Source organism: Tupaia chinensis, unplaced genomic scaffold, assembly GCF_000334495.1.
Source record: "Tupaia chinensis unplaced genomic scaffold, TupChi_1.0 Scaffold000314_1, whole genome shotgun sequence".
Lineage (NCBI taxonomy): Eukaryota > Metazoa > Chordata > Mammalia > Scandentia > Tupaiidae > Tupaia > Tupaia belangeri.
Window position 1 is genome coordinate 2,915,832 of NW_006159807.1, and position 20,174 is coordinate 2,936,005.

A 20,174-nucleotide genomic window follows, 5' to 3' on the forward strand; every position below is an offset into this window, starting at 1 on the left:
ATATATATATATATAAAAGGTAAAAACAGGTAAAAGTTTATACCAAAAATTTCAATTTTAACTACAGAAGTATAACAGAAAGACAACCTGACAAGGTCCATGCCCAGTAATGCTTCTTCATTACAAACTTCTACTCTTCCCCACACAGCTTCATTCCCAATGCAAACTCCATGCTCATTGGCTCCCATTTCTGCCCCCCATAACCATGCTGGGCGACTAAGGACAACAGCATGTGTTTCAGGAACTTGATCAATTTCTATGTAAGTACACTGAAAAAAGAAAAAAAAAAGTCATAGCAAAAACCACAAAAACAGACATTTATCAAAATTCAGAATTTCAAGAAAAACAGAAGACATGATTGTTATGAACAACAAAATAAGGGTCAGCCAGTGGCAAGATGGCTAAGGCAGCTGGATCCCTCATGACTGACAAGGCAGATCAGATCTTGGGTCAGCAGCTTGGGAGATACACGAGGTGCATGTGTATGGTATACCCAAAATCCCGCAAAGGAAGGAGAAGGGACTGCTGTGTGACTGTCCCCGTTGTGTGTGCATGTGTGCGCGTGTGTGGAGAGTATCTTTCTCTCTCTGTCTCTCTCTCACTCTTTCACTCTTTCTCCCTCTCTGATCCGTACATGTGCCCTCTGGCAACATTTTTTTTTAAAGAAAGGAAATATAAATTGTAACTTTCAATAATAAAGGCATTTGCCTGAAAATATATTCAAAATTGACCCTAACATACTTATTCACTTAAACACTTACTAAGCACCTCCTCTTACAAAGCACTCTGGAAAAGATGTGTTAGTTACTAAGACAAAACAGATATATGTCTTGCTTTCAAGAAACTACAACTTTCTGGGGCCAGCTGGTGGTGTGGTGGCTGAGGTGATGAACTCCTACAGGGCTGACTGGTTTGGGTCCGGAACTCAGTGCCTTGAAAATCACACGAGGCACATGTGTGTGTGTGCCCAAGATCCTGAGAGGAGAATGGAGAAGGGATCGCAGTGTGGTCATCTCCTCTAAGGGGGTGATTTCTCATTTTCTCTCTCACGGTCTCTCTCTGGCGAGTACATGTACCCTATGCAAAACTCTTTAAAAAGAGAGAGAGAGAGAGAAAGAAAAAAAGCAACTACAACTTAAACATTATGTAAGATACAAGAAAATATAAAGTATAAGGGTCATGAAGAGAAGTGAAAATGAAGAATTTCAGAAGCTCAGGAGAGAGATGGTTTCGTCAGGAATCCTTGAAACGTTTTCTAGAGGAAGGCATATGTGAGTTGAAATTTAAGGAAGTGTTAAAAGAAAAATTAACTAGCCAATTTAATAAGAGTTTTAATAAAGCAAATTTTAACATGATTTAAATCAGGCAGTTGTCTCTGGACTTTTGGACAGTTTTGGCTAGCTTCGTGGTCAACTAGGCATACAATTCAGTGGAACAGAAAAGTGTTGTACAAAAAACATAAGTGAGGGAGTGAGGTAGAGAATCATGGGTTATATTTTGATGTTTGTCTGTACTAACACAGTTTAAAAGGCAGGATGCTTGTGATGGACTAAAGCTTAGTTGTTGCGACTGAAACTTAGCAACTAGCTCAGAAAAATAGCCTAACATATAAGATTTTGGTTTATTTATAGGAATTTAAGCATGGGAGTACAGTGGCTATTTTAGGCCAAAATAGCTTAATTTAACAGCAGTTCTTGATTTGAATATCCACTGTTTCTTTATTGGTGGTATTAGTGATACAAAGTATTACTATAGGAGCCCATGTCCTGTGGAAGTCATCCTTTGATTGTGTGCAGAGCAATGAAAATAAAGAGATGCACTAGTCTATAGGAAATTAGATTTGAATATGAAGAGAAGGGCTAGATGGTAACACAGCTAAAATACTGCTGTGTGAGACGGACCTACGTGGAAGGTTCCAAATTCACACCTGGAGACCTCCCTGAGTCCCCCTGGCATGTACATGCTCCTAACCCAAGGCTGGCTGAAGCTGGGTTGAAGCTGATCAGAGCATCAAGGCCTGTTGGGAGTGCTTGTCTCACTTTCTCTGTCTCTCACACCTGCTCATTAAATAAATAAGTACACTTTAAAAGACATTTAAAGATGGGAGGGGTGAAGAAAAAAAAGTCAGTCTTTTTTTTTTTTTTTTTCCAGAGTGGCTATAGCATTTAAAATATAAATATTTTGAAATAAATACAAAGAGGTAAAGTGGAAATGGCATCTCAACTGAACAGTCTCAGTAAGAAAATAACACTATACAGAAAACATCTAATATTTAATATACTTTAAAATTACAATATCAACACAAGAGATACAATCCAAAAAGTATATAAATTAGCAGTAAATGCATAATTTGAAGCTCTCACTTTTGTTCTATTTTGTTTTTTGCTATAGGGCACATGCACTCGCTGGAGAGAGACAGAGTGTGTGCATGCATGTACACACATTCAACGTGTTTTTCAAGCTACCAGGTCCAGGACTCCAATCACAAAGTCACCATGTGAGATCCAGCACCTTAATCACCATGCCACCTGCTGGCTCAAAGCTCTCATGTTCACTTCTGTGTTAAATAGAATTTTTAAATAAATTTTAAGAGATTCTTTAATTGATGTGTATTATTACCAAATTACTATAAAAAATGCATTTTAATGATGTTACTGCAGGACCTAATAAACTTTATTTGACAAGTGTCATAAAATTGTTATTCCAGAGGCTGGAAGAATTTTCCTATAACATACTAATCAGAATCCTGTTGTCCATTAAACTCCACCTGAAACCCCAACTCCTAGTGAAACCTGCATTGGTCCGTAGTTGAATAAAATGTTCTTCTGCTGCCACAGCATGCTGTTTTTACTTAAATTTAGCATTTAAGCCATCTTATTTTATAATGGGGACAATAGCATAGATATCCTATTCCTATACTAAAATCTAAGGTTCTGGAAGACAAAGATCAAGTCTTGACAGCTGATTTAATTATTTGTAAGAAATTATTTATTTAATTTTATTTCTTTATTTTTATTTGCTATAAGGTATGTGCACTTGTCAGAGACATCAAGAGAGAAAGAGAGAAAGAGAATGTGAGAAAACAAGCCCCTGGTCCAGGACTAAAACCACAGTCAGCCATGTGGGAGTCCAGTGCCCTAACCACCATACCACCTGCTGGCCTCGACAGCTGATTTTAAATCCCTTGCCCTATTTAACGTTCTTACATACAGAAAGCATTCAAATAGTTGATCAAAGAATTAATTATTTATTATTGTCTTCAGTGCCCTCCAAATCACTGAAATAGATCATAGATTTACCTGACTCATTATTTTTCAAACTTACTTAATTGTAACTTCTAGAGTCTCTGCTAAGTTTCTAGCTGATGACAGAAATACCTATTTGGAGACCAGCAGATGGCGTAATGGTTACCTCACTGGACTCCCACGTAGTCCACTGCAGTTCGAGTCCCAGACATGGCGGCTTAAACTTCACACTGGGTGCGTGTGCATGTGTGCCCAGGACCCAAGAAGAGAATGGAGGAGTAGGTATTGTGACTGGCCATCACCCCGGGGTGGGGGGGTGATTTCTTGCTGTCTCTGTCTCTTTAGCGAGCACATGCTCCCTATAGCAAAAATCTCTCTCCCAATAAAGGAGAAAGAAGTACCTATTTTGATATTTTTTAAAAAGCACCTACCTTAAGACGTTCTCCCAGGTTATCGTGAACAGCAGCAGGAAAATAAACTACCTCTTGTACTTCATCGCAGAGTCTATCTGAGTTTTTTCCGAAAATAATTCTGTTACCAACCGTTGCTGGAGGTAAAGCCACGAAAGTGTCACAGGAACAAAGTTCCATTTTTGTTACTAAAAAATCATATACAAATTTCAAAATTAAAAGAGAAAACATTTTTTAAGTATGTAAAAACAGGGTTTTATTCAAGGACCAAGGGGAACATTATTGCCATATCTAATAAAGGATGTTCATTAAAGTTTTAAATTTTATATACTATAGTATAAAGGAATATGACTTGGGGGGGCCAGCAGGTGGCATAGTGGTTAAGGTACGGGACTCCCACATGGCCAACTGTGGTTTGGGTCCTGGACTCAGAGGCTTAGAACTCATACCAGGCATGTGTGCATGCATGCCCCAAATCCCGAGACAAGAATGGAGAAGGGATTGCAGCATGACCATCCCTCCCAGGGAGTGATTTCTTGCTTTCTGTCTCTAGGTTTCTGTCTCTCTGGTGAGTGCACACTCGTGTGTGTGTGTATAATGTATATATATTATATATGATGTATATATATATATGTGTGTGTGTGTGTGTATATATATACACACACACACACATGATTTGAGAATCAATCTCATACTATAAGAATAAATAAGACAATGACAATGTGACCTATCTTCTTCAAGTCTATAGGTCAAATTTATGTTCTTAGGCCTTCTTTTCCTGAAGTCTTCTCTGAGTTTTCATTCACTAGTCCCATCCTTGAGAATCTTCATAGTTAGCTCTAGGGTGGTAAAGGCTATCTTCTAATATATTTGTGCACCTATATGAGTTTTTCCTTACTAGACAGTGAGCTCCTTGAGGGGTGGAAGTATGTCTTGTTAATCTTTGTATTCTCATTGCTGAAATTTATGAGGAAAAAATGTTATGTTAGTAACTAACTAGTATTTCCTCAAAGGAAGGAAGAACGTTCTTCTTTGAGATAGGGAAACAAAACACAGATTATAATACTGATAAAACTGAAAAAAAAATTTTTTTTGGAGAGGTTTTTGCTATAGGGTGCATGCGCTCGCCAGACAGACAGAGAGAAACAGAGAGACAGAAAGGGAAAAATCACCCCCCGGGGGGATGGCCACGCCACCATCCCTTCTCCTCCATTCTCCTCTCAGGATCTTGGGCATGCACACACACGCGCCCGGCATGAGTTTTAAGCTACCGGGTCTGGGACATAAACTGCGGTCCACTACATGGGAATCCAGCGACATAGCCATTACACTAACTGCTGGTCCCCATAAAACTGAAATTTTGAAACAGATTCACTGATTCAGACACACAAAAAGATAATCTAATCCCAAACTGTTGATGTTTACAGAGGAAGTTCACATACAAGGGTACTTCAACAAGTTCATGAAAAATAAAATGAAAGTTTATTTTAGTGCAAAAAATTTTTAATCTAGGTATCATTTTTCTTTTTTTTTTTTTTAGAGGTTTTTGCAATAGGGCGTGTGCACTTGACAGAGAGACAGAAAGCGAGAAATCACTCCCCAGTGGGGATGGCCACACCGCAATCCCTTCTCCTCCATTCTCCTTTCAGGATCTTGGGCATGCGTGCACACACACCCATATTGAGTTTAAGCTACCAGATCCGGGACTCAAACCACGGTCAACTACATGGGAGTCCAGGGACATAGCCATTATGCTAACTGCTGTTCCCCTATGTATCATTTTTCCATAATATGCATTTCCCATGAACTTTTGGAAGGCCCCTTAGATAAAACTTACCAATCCTGATTGCAGACTTTAGTATCTCTATTTTCTCTTCATTTGTAAGTTAAAAAATCTTTTTTTAAAGAATTATCTATTTAATTTTATTAATTATTTTTTCTAATTTGCTATGGGGCATGTGTGCTCACCAGGGAGAGATGGAGAGAGGGAAAATGAGAATGCAAGCCATCATGTCCAGGACTCAAACCACAGTTGTCCATGTGGGAGTCCAGCGCCTTAACCACCACTCCACCTACTGGCCTCGTAATTTGGAAAATATTTTTTTTTTCTCAGAGAGATTTTTGCTATAGGGTGCAAACACAAAAAAGACTGAGAGAAAGCAAGAAAACCCACAGGGGGTGATGGCCATGCTGAAATCCCTTTTGCTTCATTCTCCTCTTAGGATTTTAGGCACTCACGCACATGTGCTCGGCATGAGTTTTAAGGCACCAGGTCCAGGACTTGAACTGTGGTCAACTATCTGGGAGTCCAGTGACATAACCATTACACCATCTGCTGGTCCTAGGTTGGAAAATTGTAAGTCTTCAATTTTAGTAGAACACCTAAGTGTCCTATACTTTATATTTTTCTTTCAGAATGGACATGTTGTTTTAGCTTCCTTCTTTCTTTGATTTAATAATGCCCAAACCTTAGAACAGCTTTACACAGACAGGTACTAGCAATTTAAAAACAAAATTTAAATGTAATAAATGTTTTATTAAGAGGGGAAAAATGATTAAAGAAACAAACAACTTCAACCTGAAACTCCTAAGAGTTTTTGTCTATGTTGGGAAGAGAGGGGTCGAGTTTGTCTTTTCTGTTTGTGTTTTAGCTATTATGTCCAGGATCTCTTATTTGTGTTTCAAAGTACGTGTCACAATTACATAACTTTGACAGACTTTTTACTTTCTCTGTGCCTACTGCCTCTCTGGTAAAATCAAATATACATACTGAAGGGACTGTTATGAGAACTTAATAAGTCAACACGTAAAGCGTTTTGCATAGTGCATGGAACAGAGTAGACACTCAAATGAAAGTTATTAACTGGCAGAAGACGTTACTCCTCACAGAAGCCATATTCTTAAGATCGCTAGGGCTGAAGGACTGCTTGGCAGATCCGCTACTGCAGCAGCAGCCAAGTCCACCCAAAACCCTAGAGTCCCAAGAGCAACCAGCTACGCCGAGCTGTCAACCGCGTGGTAAGGGAAGATAAGACTTCCCACCTGCACCTAATCCATTTAGGAGCGGGAGCTCTGAGAGCCTTTATTAACTCCTAATGCGTGCTCATCATTCACGTTTACGAACATCTTTCTGCGCCAGCCACGTACAGCTGGGAAAAGCTGGTAACAAAACAGACAGGACTCCTGCTCTTGTGCAGCTGACAGTCTATCTTACGCGCTTTAATTCACCAACCACTCTCGGCAAAGCGCTTCACAAGCTTTCTACAAACCGACTACAGTCAGGGCGAGAGTTACTATTTCCGTAACACACATGACATTTGTGCCGAAAAGGTTTTGCAACTCGAGCAGAGTTCACAGAAAGTGATGGGCTCGCACTTGCAGCACTTCATGCAGAAGAGCGGCAGGGGGCCCCTGCAGCTGACCGCGCACCGAGTCCTCTCTCCCCGCTCCGCGACGCTCAGCCCGCCCGCGGACCCGGCCCTCACCTGGCTTTCAGGTGAGCTACACCCAGGACCGGAGGACGGAACCGGGAGCAGAGCGGAGGCCCCCGCGGCCGGAAGCTGTCACCTCTGACCTCGGAAGTTCCCGCTGCCCTGGAGGCGCAGTTCCGGTTAGGCGGCGGAGTTTGTTTACGTTGCTGACATTTGCAACTGCCTTCTCCAGCTCCGGCTGCAAGATGGGGAAGTCTTTCGCCAACTTCATGTGCAAAAAGGACTTTCATCCGGCTTCTAAATCCAATATCAAAAAAGTAAGCCAAGGGACCGGGAGGGGGATCTGGCCCGCGGAGACTGGGTTCCCAGAGGCTGCTGGAGGGGAGCGTGGGGGGAGCTCAGGGCAGACGCCTCTTCCCTGGGCCTAACGCTCTGCTGCTCTCGCCCCTTCCCTGCTGGGCAGCTCGCAGACGCGGAGGGTCCTCAATGCTTATTCTACATGCGGGAGTGTAGATCCACAGATTGTGGATGGAGACTGATTAGAGTCCTCCATACTCCCCTCGGCTGTTCGGTTTTGTCCGTTCGGATCCCAGAGATCACGCCTTTGTAGCTCTGCTCCCCTGTACAAAGATTTCCTATTTATTTGCGCTAGATCTTGAAAGATCAATTCACCCGATTCCACTCTTCATCCCACTCGACAGTGTATTAATAGTAGTTCTGCCCGACGACCTTGTTGAAGTTTAGCGTTTCCAGTACAGTAATTAATTACAGGTCTAGAACTAGGCACAGTACTAAAGGTCGTGCCGTATACTGTAGCAGTGAAAAGCAGAATGGTGAGGCAAGAAAAGCCTGGACTTCTCTAAAAACAATCACTTTGATCTCTGAGATCTAGCATGAAATACTTAAAGTCTCTGATTTTCAGTCTATACATGAAGAGTGATAAATATCAGTTGCCTTGACTTACAAAATTGTGCTGGGATTAAATGAGATGGTGTAGTTAAAGGATTTGAAACAAAAAAGAAGGCATCTAGCATTGTTCCAGACACAGAGAGAATGCTCAATGACAATAATTGTCCCCAACACAAAACTTTTGCAGATGAACTGAGATTTTAGTCGCTGCTTTTTTTTTTTTTTTTTAATGTCCGAGGGTCCAAGAGAGAGACAGAGAGAAAGAGAAGAAGAGAGAAAGAAAGCGATCCCCCACCATAAGGTTCTGGTCATACCCAGTTCCCCCTCTCGTTCCTCCCTCCGGTCAGGATCCTGAGCATTCCACACAACCATCGTGTTTTTCAAGTCACTGAGGTGGGAGTTCCAACCACAGCTGGCCATGTGAGCTCCAGCTCTCTCCACACAGCACTTCACTACTGTGTTTAGAGCCAGGCTTAGTTGTTTTTAAGACCCGTTAGAGTGAGTTGTATGTATGACGTTTCTATCTATATACATACACATGTGATATGTTAACCATACATGTCAAAAGAATGTGTATGCATGCATTATATATTGGGTTATTAGAAAAGCGATGTATTTTTCTGTTTTTCTATGCAGAATACATCCTGACTTTTCCTACAACCCAATATGTTCCACTGCATCTGTGTGCACTGGAATATTTGTTGGGATATATAAGAAATGGATAACACTGGCCACCTATGAATACAGTTACTCAATTTATTTTATTTTATTTTATTTTTTTTGCTATAGGGCACTTGCCAGACAGAGTGGGAGTGAGAAAATATTACCCAGGGGGGGACAATCAAGCCTCAATTTCTTCCCCATTCTCTTCTCGGTATTTTGGGCACACTGCTGCACTGCACACTCATCTAACGTGTTTTTCAAGCTGCTAGGTCCAGGATTCGAACAGCACATTTGACTGTGTAGGATCCAACTGCCTTCACCATCATATCACTGGCCAGCCCTAGTTACTTAATTTAAAAATATATAACTTTTAAAAACTAAAACTTGCTAAAAAGCATTCTATCAATATAATACAAGCCTTACTCTTTAACTCCCAAAGTTATTCACTGTCTTGTTGTGTTTTTCTTTCAATATCATGCATATTGCTGTTGTCCAAATGTCAAACTTTATTATTATTAGCTTATTCAATTTGTGTCTCTTTTTTTAATCATAAAGTAGTTTAAGTGTACAGAAAAGTCACTATGATTTTGTTAACAGATTCTGAACATGTTGAAGGGAGTAGTATATATTATTTCGTATTCTAATCCATGGAATCACATGAATCTTTATGTAAATTATAGGTAGTTTTGGAAAAAAAGTAGCCACTCGCAAGTACAAGATTAAAGAAGACACTTCACAGGGAAAGAATAGAATCCTATCATTAGGACATTAATTTACAAAAAATTAACTTAAGATTCAGTAAGGGATATTGAGCTTTTTTTTTTTTTTGGAGAGGTTTTTTTTGGAGAGGTTTTTGCTATAGGGTGCGTGCACTCCCCAGAGAGAGAGAGACAGAAGCAAGAAATCACCCCCCCCCCCGGGGGGTTGACCATGCCGCAATCCCTTCTCCTTTCTCCTCTTAGGATCTTGGGCATGCACGCACATGCGCTCGGTATGAGATTTCTTAAGCCACCGGGTCCAGGACTCAAACCACTGTCGACTACGTGGGAGTCCAGCGACATTAACGCTAACTGCTGGTCCCAGGATATTGAGCTTTTAAGCAACTGTAACTGGTGGAATAACTTTGTAAAATCTAAAGCTTTAGATAAATGGTAGCTATTCTTTTAGAAGTAATGTGTTATTCTACCAGACAGTGATGCTTTGCAACTCTCTATAGCATTGTTTGCAACTTAGACTTCAGTGAAAATTCCAAACAGTCCTATACTTGGGATAGGCAGTAAGACATACAACCATAATATTTCAGTGGAATTTAGTTTCAGAACTTATTTCAAAAGAAAAGTCTGGGTGCAGGGCAGGTCTCAGCACAGTGATTAATTGTTGTGCAGAAGAACCTCAATCCCACATCGCCAACCAGAGTTCAAGTCCTAGCCCAGTGGTCTTGAAAAAACACGCCGGACTTGCACTTGCCTGGAACCATGAAGGGACAGAGAACTGGAGGAAAATTTACTGTGGCATGACCAGACTCTGGGAATGCACATGCTCTCTCACTCTCTTTCTCTGATGCACACACGCATGTACGTGCGTGCCCAAGATCCCGAGAGGAGAATGGAGGAAAAGGGATTGTGGCATGGCCATCCCCCCCCCCCGGGGATGGGAGGGTGATTTCTCACTTTCTGTCTCTCTGTCTCTCTGGTGAGCACACGTGCCCTAGAGCAAAAACCTCTAAAAAAAAGTATATATATAAAAAAGAAAAACAAAAATAAAACAGATTCTGTTGGGAGTGCTGTCTCTGTCTCTCTCAATGATGGAAGAAATAAATAAAATTTTAAAAGAAATTTCTGGTATGTTCTGTTCCCAATGGATTCCCTTTTATTTCTATTTTTGCTTTGATCTCCTAGTCCACATCTTAAACGCTGTCTCTGAAGGACCTGCCTACCTCAATGCTACTAAAAAGTTAATAACTACTCCTGTTTTGCCTCTAAAGTTAAATAATGGCAGTCTGGTCCCACACCCTCCCTGTACTTTCCCTCCCACCTACAGTTTATAATTATCTTAGTGTAAGTGTTTGTCCTTAGGTTTACATTCTTTTTTTAATTATTTTATTTTATTTATTCACTCTTTTTTTTTTGAGAGAAGTTTTGGTATAGGGTGCATGCGCTCGCCAGACAGACAGAGAGAGACAGAGAGACAGAAGGCGAGAAATCACCCCCCAAGGGGGATGGCCACACTGCAATCCCTTCTCCTCCATTCTCCTCTTGGGATTTTGGGCACGCACTTACACACGCCTGGCGTGAGTTTTAAGCCACCGGGTCCGGGACGTGAACCACGGTCAGGTACGTGGGAGTCCAGCAACATAGCCATTACGCTAACTGCTGGTCCCTTCACTCATTTATTTTTTAATTTGACCAGAGAGAGACAAAGGGTGAGAGTAAGAGAGAGAGGAAGTGAGAAAGCAAGCCACCAGATTCAGGACTAGAACCCTGGTCAACCGTGTGGGAGTGTCCAGTGCCTTAACCACCATGCCACCTGCTGGTCCCCTAGGTTTACATTCTTAAAATAGCATGCTTGTAAAGAAAGGTTTGATTTGCTATTTATGTTGAATGGTTGTCACTTTGTCCTCTCTTCTAAAGGTGGCCGGGAGATATTGATGCCTTTTAAGCCTGGAAGTAACACGATTAAATATCCATACATAAGTTGTGTGGGCCTTTTACCTTCACTGCTGTTATGATTTTAGTTTCACATAGGGACACATTTAGCATGTGGCATTCGTGACCTTGAGCAACTACAGAGCGTCTGATACATTTCTCTGCTGTCTTTGTTTCTTTTGCCTCAGCTTTTTCTACAACTACTTTTCATTTTGCTCTTTTTTCTCCACCTCTTCTCCATTTCTCCTGTCTTAGGATGAGGTGACACGCAGTAACATCCATGGTCATTGTTTAACCCTACTAGTTGTGTCCTGTTTTGAAGTTACTTTTTGGGTCATCAGAAAAGTCATAACACATTTTTCTATGTAAAAATTTTTTCTATATAAAATTTTCCTACATAGAAATGAGTCATGACTTTTCTGATGACTCAGTAGACTAGACACCTAGGTGGTTATAGAGGGAGAGTTGTTCTGTTCTCTGAAATTACATAGACAGTAAGTACAAAAGTTTACTGTATCACACATGCACAGAGTAGTTCTTTTTTTTGGTGGGGGGGGAGGTTTTTGCTACAGGGCGCGTGCGCTCGCCAGAAAGACAGAGAGAGATAGAGAGTCAGAAAGTGAGAAGTCACCCCCCAGGGAAGATGACCACGGTGCAATTCCCTTCTCTATTCTCCTTTCAAGATCTTAGTCACGCACGCACAGGTGCCCAGCGTGAGTTTAAGCCACCAGGTCTGGGACTTGAGCCACGGTCGACTACAAGGGAGTCCAGCGACATAGCCATTATGCCAACTGCTGATCCCCAGAATGGTTCTTGAGTTTGACATTTTTGTCTGAAATGTATTTTGGATGGTTAGATTTAAGGATTTATAACAAAATACAAATCAGGTTTTTTTAGTGTCATTTTCTGATAATGTGACTAAATTAGATCATGTTGTAAACTATAAACAATAGTATTTTATATTTGTTATCAAAGAAAAGCACACTAATTTAAATCCAACTACTCGATTTATATTTATTTTACTTTTCTAATGTAGGTATGGATGGCGGAACAGAAAATATCATATGATAAGAAGAAACAAGAAGAATTAATGCAACAGTATCTTAAAGAGCAAGAATCATATGATAACAGGTAAGAAATTCTGCTGTGCCAGTGTTTTTAGCATAACCCATTGCACAAGAATAATTCCTTACTGAATCTTAGATTAAGTTAATGTTCTAAAAATGAGTGTTCCAATGACAGGATTCTATTCTCTCCCTGTGAAGTGTCTTCTTCACTCTCATTCCTCTAGAAGGCTCCTTTTTCTAACTTTACCTATAATTTACTTAATGATACATGTGACTTACATACTGTAAGCCAGTTCTAAAGTAGACAAAGCTTAAGGAACAGTAAGCACCTATGCTTAGACCGTGCGCTCTCTTACAAAGGTTTTTCTTTAACATACTCTCAAAAAAAAAAAGATGCATATATACTTGAAGGAGTGAAGAGAAGTGTCCCAATTTGATCTGAATGATGTTGTTCTTGTAATAGCAGGATTGTGCCTAGAATTCCTCCTTGGTTTATTCCAGCAAGGTACTGTCCTTTAGCCACTGTCATTTATGTTTATATTTGCAAATCTAACACAAGCTGCTTTCCCTTGGTTAATGAGTCAAGTGGATATTAGCTTTTCAGTTACATATATCATACTCTGAACTAAAGAACATTTGCTCCTTTTTGAAATTCTGGAACAGAACAATACATTTTTCTCCTCAGTATTTTTTATCATAATATGGAATTTAAGCAATTAAGTGAGTAATACTAAACTATTACTGTTTGTTGTTGTTGTTGTTGTTGTTGTTTTGAGGTTTTTGCCATAGGGCACGTGCATTTGCTGGAGAGAGACGGACAGAGGGAAAGTGAGAAATCGCTCCCTTGGAGGATGGCCATGCCACAGTCCCTCCTCCTCCATTCTCCTCTTAGAATTTTGGGCATGCACACACAGCATGATTTATAAGCTGCTGGGTCTGGGACTCAAACAGTGGTCAGACCTGAAGGAGTTCAGCACTTTAACAACCACACCACTTACAGGTCCCTACATTATTGCTGCTCCTTAAGATGTAACATATAATATTGGGGCCAGCAGATGGCATAACAGTTACATCGCTGGACTCTCACATGGCTGACCACAGTTCAAGTCTCAGACCCAGTAGCTTGAAACTCACACCAGATGTGTTGTACATACATGCCCCAAATCTCAGGAGAATGGAGAAGGGATTGTGATGTGGCCATCCCCCCCAGGGGGTGATTTCTTACTTTCCCTCTCACTGTCTCTCTCTCCAGTGAGCACATGTGCCCTAAGGCGAAAACTTCTTTTTAAAAAAAATGTACACACACGTATATATCAAGAGCAAAATTAAAGAAACAGATTCCATTTAATTAAGTTCAATTAATTTATTTTATTTTAGCTGGCTAAACTTTTTAAAAGTTTATTGCTGTTTTCCTTCCATAAATGAGAGAAACAGAGAGGCAGACACCCCCAACATGACCTTTTATAGCTCATCCATCCCCAGCTTTAGCCAGCCGGATGATCAGCGCATGTGCCTGGCGTGTTTAGTGAGTCTTCAGGCACCAACCCAGTATCTTCCCACGTGGGTCAGCCTCACAGAGCATCGTGTTCTAGTTCCAGCTCTAAGCAACCACTAACTTACTTTCTGTCTGTGTGGATTTGCCTATTCTGGATATATCATATAAATAAAATTATACATTTTATGGTCTTCTATGGCTGACTTCTTTCACTTGGCTTAATTTCTTTAAGTTCATCTGTAGTGGAATGTATCGGTATTTCATTGCGGGACAGTATTCAATTGTGTAGATGTAGATTCCTACATCCTTTCGTTTCCTATTTTTAAATGTTCTTCTTTCATGAAAGAGAGAGAGAGACAGAGGAAGAGAGAAGCACCCTAAATTTGATCTAACACTGATTCACCAGCGTTGTGGGCACACAGGCTGGTGTGTACCGGTCATGTGGGAACCAAGCCTATGATCTTCCCTATGGATCCAGCATCACTTAAGAAGAGCATTAAGACAGTACCATCATCTTTTTTTTTTTTTTTTGCCATAGGCCACATGCAACCACTGGAGAGAAACAGGGTAAGGGGGAGTGAGAAATCACTTCGCAAGGAGAATGGCCATGCTACATTTCCGTCCCCTTCATTCTCCTCTCAGGATTCTGGGCATGCATGCACACATACCCCGTGTTTGTTTTAAGCCACCGGGCTCAGGTCTCAAACCACAGAGTTGGCTAACTGGTGCTTTGTCACCATGCCGCCTACTGGCTGTTTGTTGTTTTCTTTACAGTTCTTGAATAGAATCCATTGGAAACAAGGGGAGTTATTATATAATCATGTAGTATATCCTTTGTGATTGCCTCTTCCAATTATAAGAGAAAATTGTATTTGTTCTTTAGCCATCTTCTTTGTAATTGCACTTTACTTGGATTTTATGAATTAAACTTTAACTGAACCATTCAATTTGGTGCAGATTTTTTTTTCTAAAAAGTCTAACATAGAGGGAACCAGCAGTTAGCGTAATGGCTATGTCACTGGACTCCCACGTAGTCAACCGCGGTTTGCGTCCCAGACCTGATAGCTTAAAACTCACACCGGACGCCTGTGTGTGCATGCCCAAGATTCCAGGAGGAGAATGGAGGAGAAGGGATTGCAGCTTGACCATCCCCCCTGGGGGGGTGAGTTCTTGCTTTCTGTCTCTCTGTCTCTGTCTGTCTGGTGAGCACACGCACCCTATAACGAAAATCTCTCCAAAAAAAAAAAAGTCTAACATAGGGGCCAGCAGGTGGCATGGAGGTTGGGGCACTGGATTCCCACATGGCTCACCACAGTTTGAGCCCAGGCTCAGCAACTTGAAAATCATGCTGGGCATGTGTGTGTGCATGCCCAAAATCCCAAGAGAGTGGAGGAGAAGAGATTGTGGTATGGCCATCCCCTGGAGGTTGATTTCTCACCTTCTCTCTTTCTGTCTCTCTCCGGTGAGTGCACGTGCCCTATGGCAAAGACCTAAAAAAAAATTTGTATGTGCCTAGCGTATGCCTGTTATAAACATAACCCAAGCAGGAAACTTCCAGCATTAAATCGGAATTATAAAAAATATGATTTGGGGGGCCAGACAGTGGTGCTGCAGTAAAACATGATGCTTTGTGAAGCTGACTCACATGGGAAGTTCCAGGTTCATGTCCAGAGACCACCCTGAATACATCCAGTTTCGTATGTACCCATGGTTTAGGCCTCGCCGAAGCTGCGGTATGGGTTGTGGTATCAGTACTCTGTATTCTTGCTCGCTGTCCTTCTCTTGTCTCATTCATGGAAGAAATAAACAAACTTGAAAAGAATATATTTTTGGGGGCCACCTGCAGTAGCACAGTTGTAGCACAGCACTCGTTGGTGATGAACCGACATGAAATGTTCCCAGGTTCACATCCTGCGGTCTCCCTGTACACGCCAGGCACACCCTTGTGCAGGCCTGTGTTTGTGCTGGCTAGGTGAAATCCCTGGAGGGAGTAGGTGCCCCCCCTACTCTCTTTCTCTCACGGAAAAAACAAATAAATAAACTTCTTTAAAAAAATTATGTTTTTCAAGTGCAGCAAACACTGATTCCATCGTATTAATTGGCCTGTTATAGAATTTCTTTAAACTATTCTTTCTTCATTGGCCTCAGTAAGTAATTTGATTTTCTCATTGACATTTACAAGACTTAAATGGGTTTGATTAAAAAAAAAAAAAAAATCCCAGAGAGACTCATTTAAAAAAAAAAAAAAAAAAAACAACTTTGATCTCTCACAATTAAGAAAAAGTGTTGGAAGTCTTTAGCTTAATTCAGACTTTGTTATCGCATATAGGAAGTCAAAGCTGTCACTATTTCCACAGCATTTCAAAGTTTAAGGAAAATCCTGTGGGGTTGGCAGGTGGCATGGTGGTTAAAGGAACTGGACTCCCGCCTGGCTGACTGCGGTTCGAGTCCCAGACCCGGTGGCTCGTTTTCTCACTTTCTTTGTCTCTCTCTGCTCAAATTAAAAACAAAAAGATCAATAAAATAATTATTTAAAAAAAAGAAGGCTGTAAGAGTGACCATGTCATCTTGCCCCTATTCTGGTGGACAGTAAGGCTTTCTCAGTCAGGAAGGAAAGCTCAGCTTAACAACCCATTACTAGAGAGACAGCAGCGTTTGATCTCCATTCACATACTGCAAATGTCATCGAGTCAGTGGAGTTAAGTTTTGGAACTTCATCTCTAACAAAAATAGTTTACCTTAATTCTTTTAGGATTTTGTTGTGGGAAAAATTTGCCATATCTTTTTCTCTTATAAAAAATTGTTAACTTTATGTCTTGTTTCATTTAGATTGCTTATGGGAGATGAACGTGTAAAAAATGGCCTTAATTTCATGTATGAGGCCCCACCAGGGGCTAAAAAAGGTACTTGTCTCTCTCTCTCTCCTTTTTTTTTTTTTTTTTTTTTTTTGTCTTTTTAAGATAAGTTTTTTTAAAGTTGCTCTTTGCCTTTTAAAAGTGCCATTATTTGGTTGAGCAGGTGGTGTGGAGGTTAAGGCACTGGATCCCATGTGTGTGGTCTGAGTCTCGGACCTAGCATCTTGAAAATCACGTTGGGTGCATGTGCATGCGTGCCCAAAATCCCAAGAGGAAAATGGTGGAGAGGAAATTGCTGTGTAGCCATTGTGCTCTGAGGGGGAAGGTTCTCTCTTTCTTTCTCTCTCTCTCTGTCTCTCTGGTGAGCATGTATGCCCTATAGAAAAAACTAAAATAAATAAATAAAATTATTATTATTATATGAAGCTAAAAATACAATATATTAAATACTATAAAAATTTTCTAATCTAATATTTTATGATTTGGGGGGAGAGGAAAAATTTCAGCATCAGCAAAGATGCATTTATTCTTTCATAATTTGTGTATATATTTTTAGTCCTTCTTACCAAACACACTTGTACATAGAAAACATAATATTCACTGTAGATGAAAAATATACAAGTTTAAAAATTAGGAGCTAGCATGCTTATTAAGTACTATTTCTTCAATATTGTGTTTTATACTTTAGTGATCTAAATTTTTATCTTGTGAAAGAAGAAAAAAAGGTCAAATCAGTAAAATCTTTCAAATTTTAATTAACTGTTGTCATATTGTAGTGTAATAGAGAGTAGTTTTTATATTGAAGTTTTAACTTTCATATTTGTTTTTAACTTATCTTTTTTCTCTTCATATTTTTGATATGCAATCAAGAAAACAAAGAGGTAAAGGACTATTTCCTGTGTTTTAATTTATTTGTAACTTATGATTTTCATGGAAACATTAAAAGAATTTTCAATGAACATTTTTAGAAAGAAGAAACAGAAGGAGAGACTGAATACAAATTTGAATGGCAGAAAGGAGCCCCACGAGAAAAGTAAGGACAAGTTTGCTTTTTTTTTTTCATTTATTTTATTTATTATTATTATTATTATTATTATCTTTTAACTTGAACAGAGAGAAAGAGAGAGAAAGGGAAAGTGAGAAAGCAAGCTGCCAGGTCCAGGACTCAAACTGAAGTCAGTCATGTGGGAGTCTAGTGCCCTTACCACTACACCACCTGCCAGCCCCAGGACTGGTTTGTTTTTAAGATAAATTATGAATATATATTGGTTCCAGCAGGTGGCATGTTGGTTAAGACACTGGACTCTCTCATGGCCAATCACAGTTCATATCCCGGACCCAATGGCTTGAAGATTGTGCTGACCACGTGTGCTTGCTTGCCTAATATCCTAAGGGGGTAATGGAGGAAATGGGATTGCAGTGTGGCCATCCCCCCACAGTAGGGGTAATTTCTCACCCCCTACTCCCTCACCGTCTCTCTCCTGTAAACACACGTGCCCTATAGCAAAAATATATATATTTAAAAAAAGATAAATTACGTATCATTAAATTTATTTGATTTCTCATCTTAGATTGCTACTTCATTCAGTAGAGAAGACAAATAATATAAACAAGCATTTATAGGGCCCAGCAGGTGATGTGGTGGTTAAGTCACTGGCCTCCCACATGGCCAACCATGGTTCAAGTCCCAGACCCAGTGACTTGAAAATGACACTGGCAGGTGTGCATGTGTACAAGCATACCCAAAATCCCAGGAGAAGAATGCGGAAGAGAATGGAGGAAAAGGAATTGCAGCGTGCCTATCCCTCTTACAGGGTGATTTCTCACTTTCCCTCTTGCTCTGTCTCTCTTTGGTGAGCACAAACACCCTATAGCCACAAAAAAATAAATAAATAAATGAAAGAAAAGAAAAAAAGAGAAAAAAAGAAGAGGCATTTTTACTTTTTATTTAAATTTTATTTATTATTTATGTATTTATTTTTGTGATTTGCTATAGGGCACATGCGTTTACCAGAGACAGACAGAGAAAGGGAGGGAAAGTGAGAAACCAAGACTCCAGGTCTGGGAATTGAACTGTAGTGGGCTATGTGGGAGTCCAGCACCTTAAACACCTTGCCACTTGCTGGCCCAAAAAAGGACATTTTTAATGAATGATACATTTTATCTGCTTCTTTTGTTTTACATACTTACTCATTTTTTTTAAAATCACAAATTATCAGACTAGGTATTTTATCTAAGTAGTATTTGGAAATACTAAGTAGATTTTATAGTTCTATATACTTATTGAAGTAATATATTTTGTAATGTTCTTAGAACTATGAAACTGTTTTTCAGATTAAACTCCTGTCTAATTTATTAAGTTATTCTTAATACTGTGTACATTTTTTCTGTTTAATAGATACGCCAAAGATGACATGAACATCAGAGATCAGCCCTTTGGTATTCAGGCAAGTGAAACATATTTAACTCTCTAAGCATACTTTTAATCAAGCCAGCGTGGTGGGTAAAGCAGCTGGATCCCACATGGCTGGCCCCACAGTTCAAGCCCCAAAACTGGCATCTTGAAAAACTTATCAGGCACGTGTGTATTCATTCCCAGAATCCTGAAAGGAAAGAGAAATGGAGGAGAGACGGCAGGGTGACCATTCCCGGTACTTCTCACTTTCTCACTTTCTGTTTCTCTCCAGCGAGTGTGTGTACCCCGAGGCAACATTTTTTTTTTTTTTTAAAGAAACAAAAGATTTTAAACTGTACATTTGAACCAGAACAACAGGGACCGGATCCTTGTTGTAAAGAAAGTTTTATTGAAATACTGCCTTGCTGGTACAGTTATATGCATCTATGGCTACTTTCCACTATGAAAGCAGAGTTGAGTGGAAATGCTGTTGTAACAGCATTTGGCCTGAAAAGTATAGAACACTTACTATGTAGATTTACAAGAAAATTTGCCAACTTCTGGTTTGTTTGGGTTTTTTTTTGGAGAGGTTTTCGCTATAGGGCGCACGCGCTTGCCAGACAGAGACATAGAGACAGAAAGCGAGAAATCACCCCCCAGAGGGGATGGCCATGCCACAATCCCTTCTCCTCCATTCTCCTCTCGGGATTTTGGGCACGCACGCACACGCACCCAGCGTGAGTTTTAAGCCACCGGGTCTGGGACGTGAACCGCAGTCGAATACGTGGGAGTCCAGCGACATAGCCATTACGCTAACTGCTGGTTCCCCCAACCTCTGGTTTTGAAATTTAAAACTTTAAAGGTTAACTTAATAAAATTAGACAATTTGAGATTAAACCATCACATTATTTTTTGGTATTTTACCATTCTTTTTGGATAGCACTGTTGTATTGCCACCAACAAGAAGCGAAAAGAGGGGCCAGCAGGTGGTGTGGGGATTAAGGATTCCCACATGGCTAACAACAGTACCAAACATAGTTTATGGAATTACTTTCCTTG

At 40.2% G+C, this 20,174-nt stretch overlaps 2 protein-coding genes across 3 annotated transcripts in view; one reads left to right on the top strand and one right to left on the bottom strand.

Moving 5' to 3' along the window:
* Positions 1 to 7,240, bottom strand: part of SCRN3 (secernin 3) — a 36,067-nt gene extending 28,827 nt beyond the window's left edge. The window contains exons 1-3 of one of the 2 annotated variants that reach the window (XM_027772908.1): positions 7,141 to 7,240; positions 3,677 to 3,843; positions 88 to 269 (exon numbers count right to left, since the gene is read on the bottom strand). In XM_027772908.1, coding sequence (XP_027628709.1) covers positions 88 to 269; positions 3,677 to 3,835 — 341 coding nt within the window. In that variant the 5' untranslated portion in view covers positions 3,836 to 3,843; positions 7,141 to 7,240. The remainder of the gene's footprint in view (positions 1 to 87; positions 270 to 3,676; positions 3,844 to 7,140) is intronic. The other variant, XM_006151123.3, reaches the window with a different exon arrangement.
* Position 7,241: 1 nt separating this feature from the next.
* CIRSR (corepressor of RBPJ and splicing regulator) overlaps positions 7,242 to 20,174 on the top strand; it is a 51,796-nt gene continuing 38,863 nt past the window's right edge. The window contains exons 1-6 of the mRNA XM_006151122.3: positions 7,242 to 7,403; positions 12,340 to 12,434; positions 16,695 to 16,768; positions 17,591 to 17,601; positions 17,689 to 17,753; positions 19,119 to 19,167. Coding sequence (XP_006151184.1) covers positions 7,332 to 7,403; positions 12,340 to 12,434; positions 16,695 to 16,768; positions 17,591 to 17,601; positions 17,689 to 17,753; positions 19,119 to 19,167 — 366 coding nt within the window. The 5' untranslated portion in view covers positions 7,242 to 7,331. The remainder of the gene's footprint in view (positions 7,404 to 12,339; positions 12,435 to 16,694; positions 16,769 to 17,590; positions 17,602 to 17,688; positions 17,754 to 19,118; positions 19,168 to 20,174) is intronic.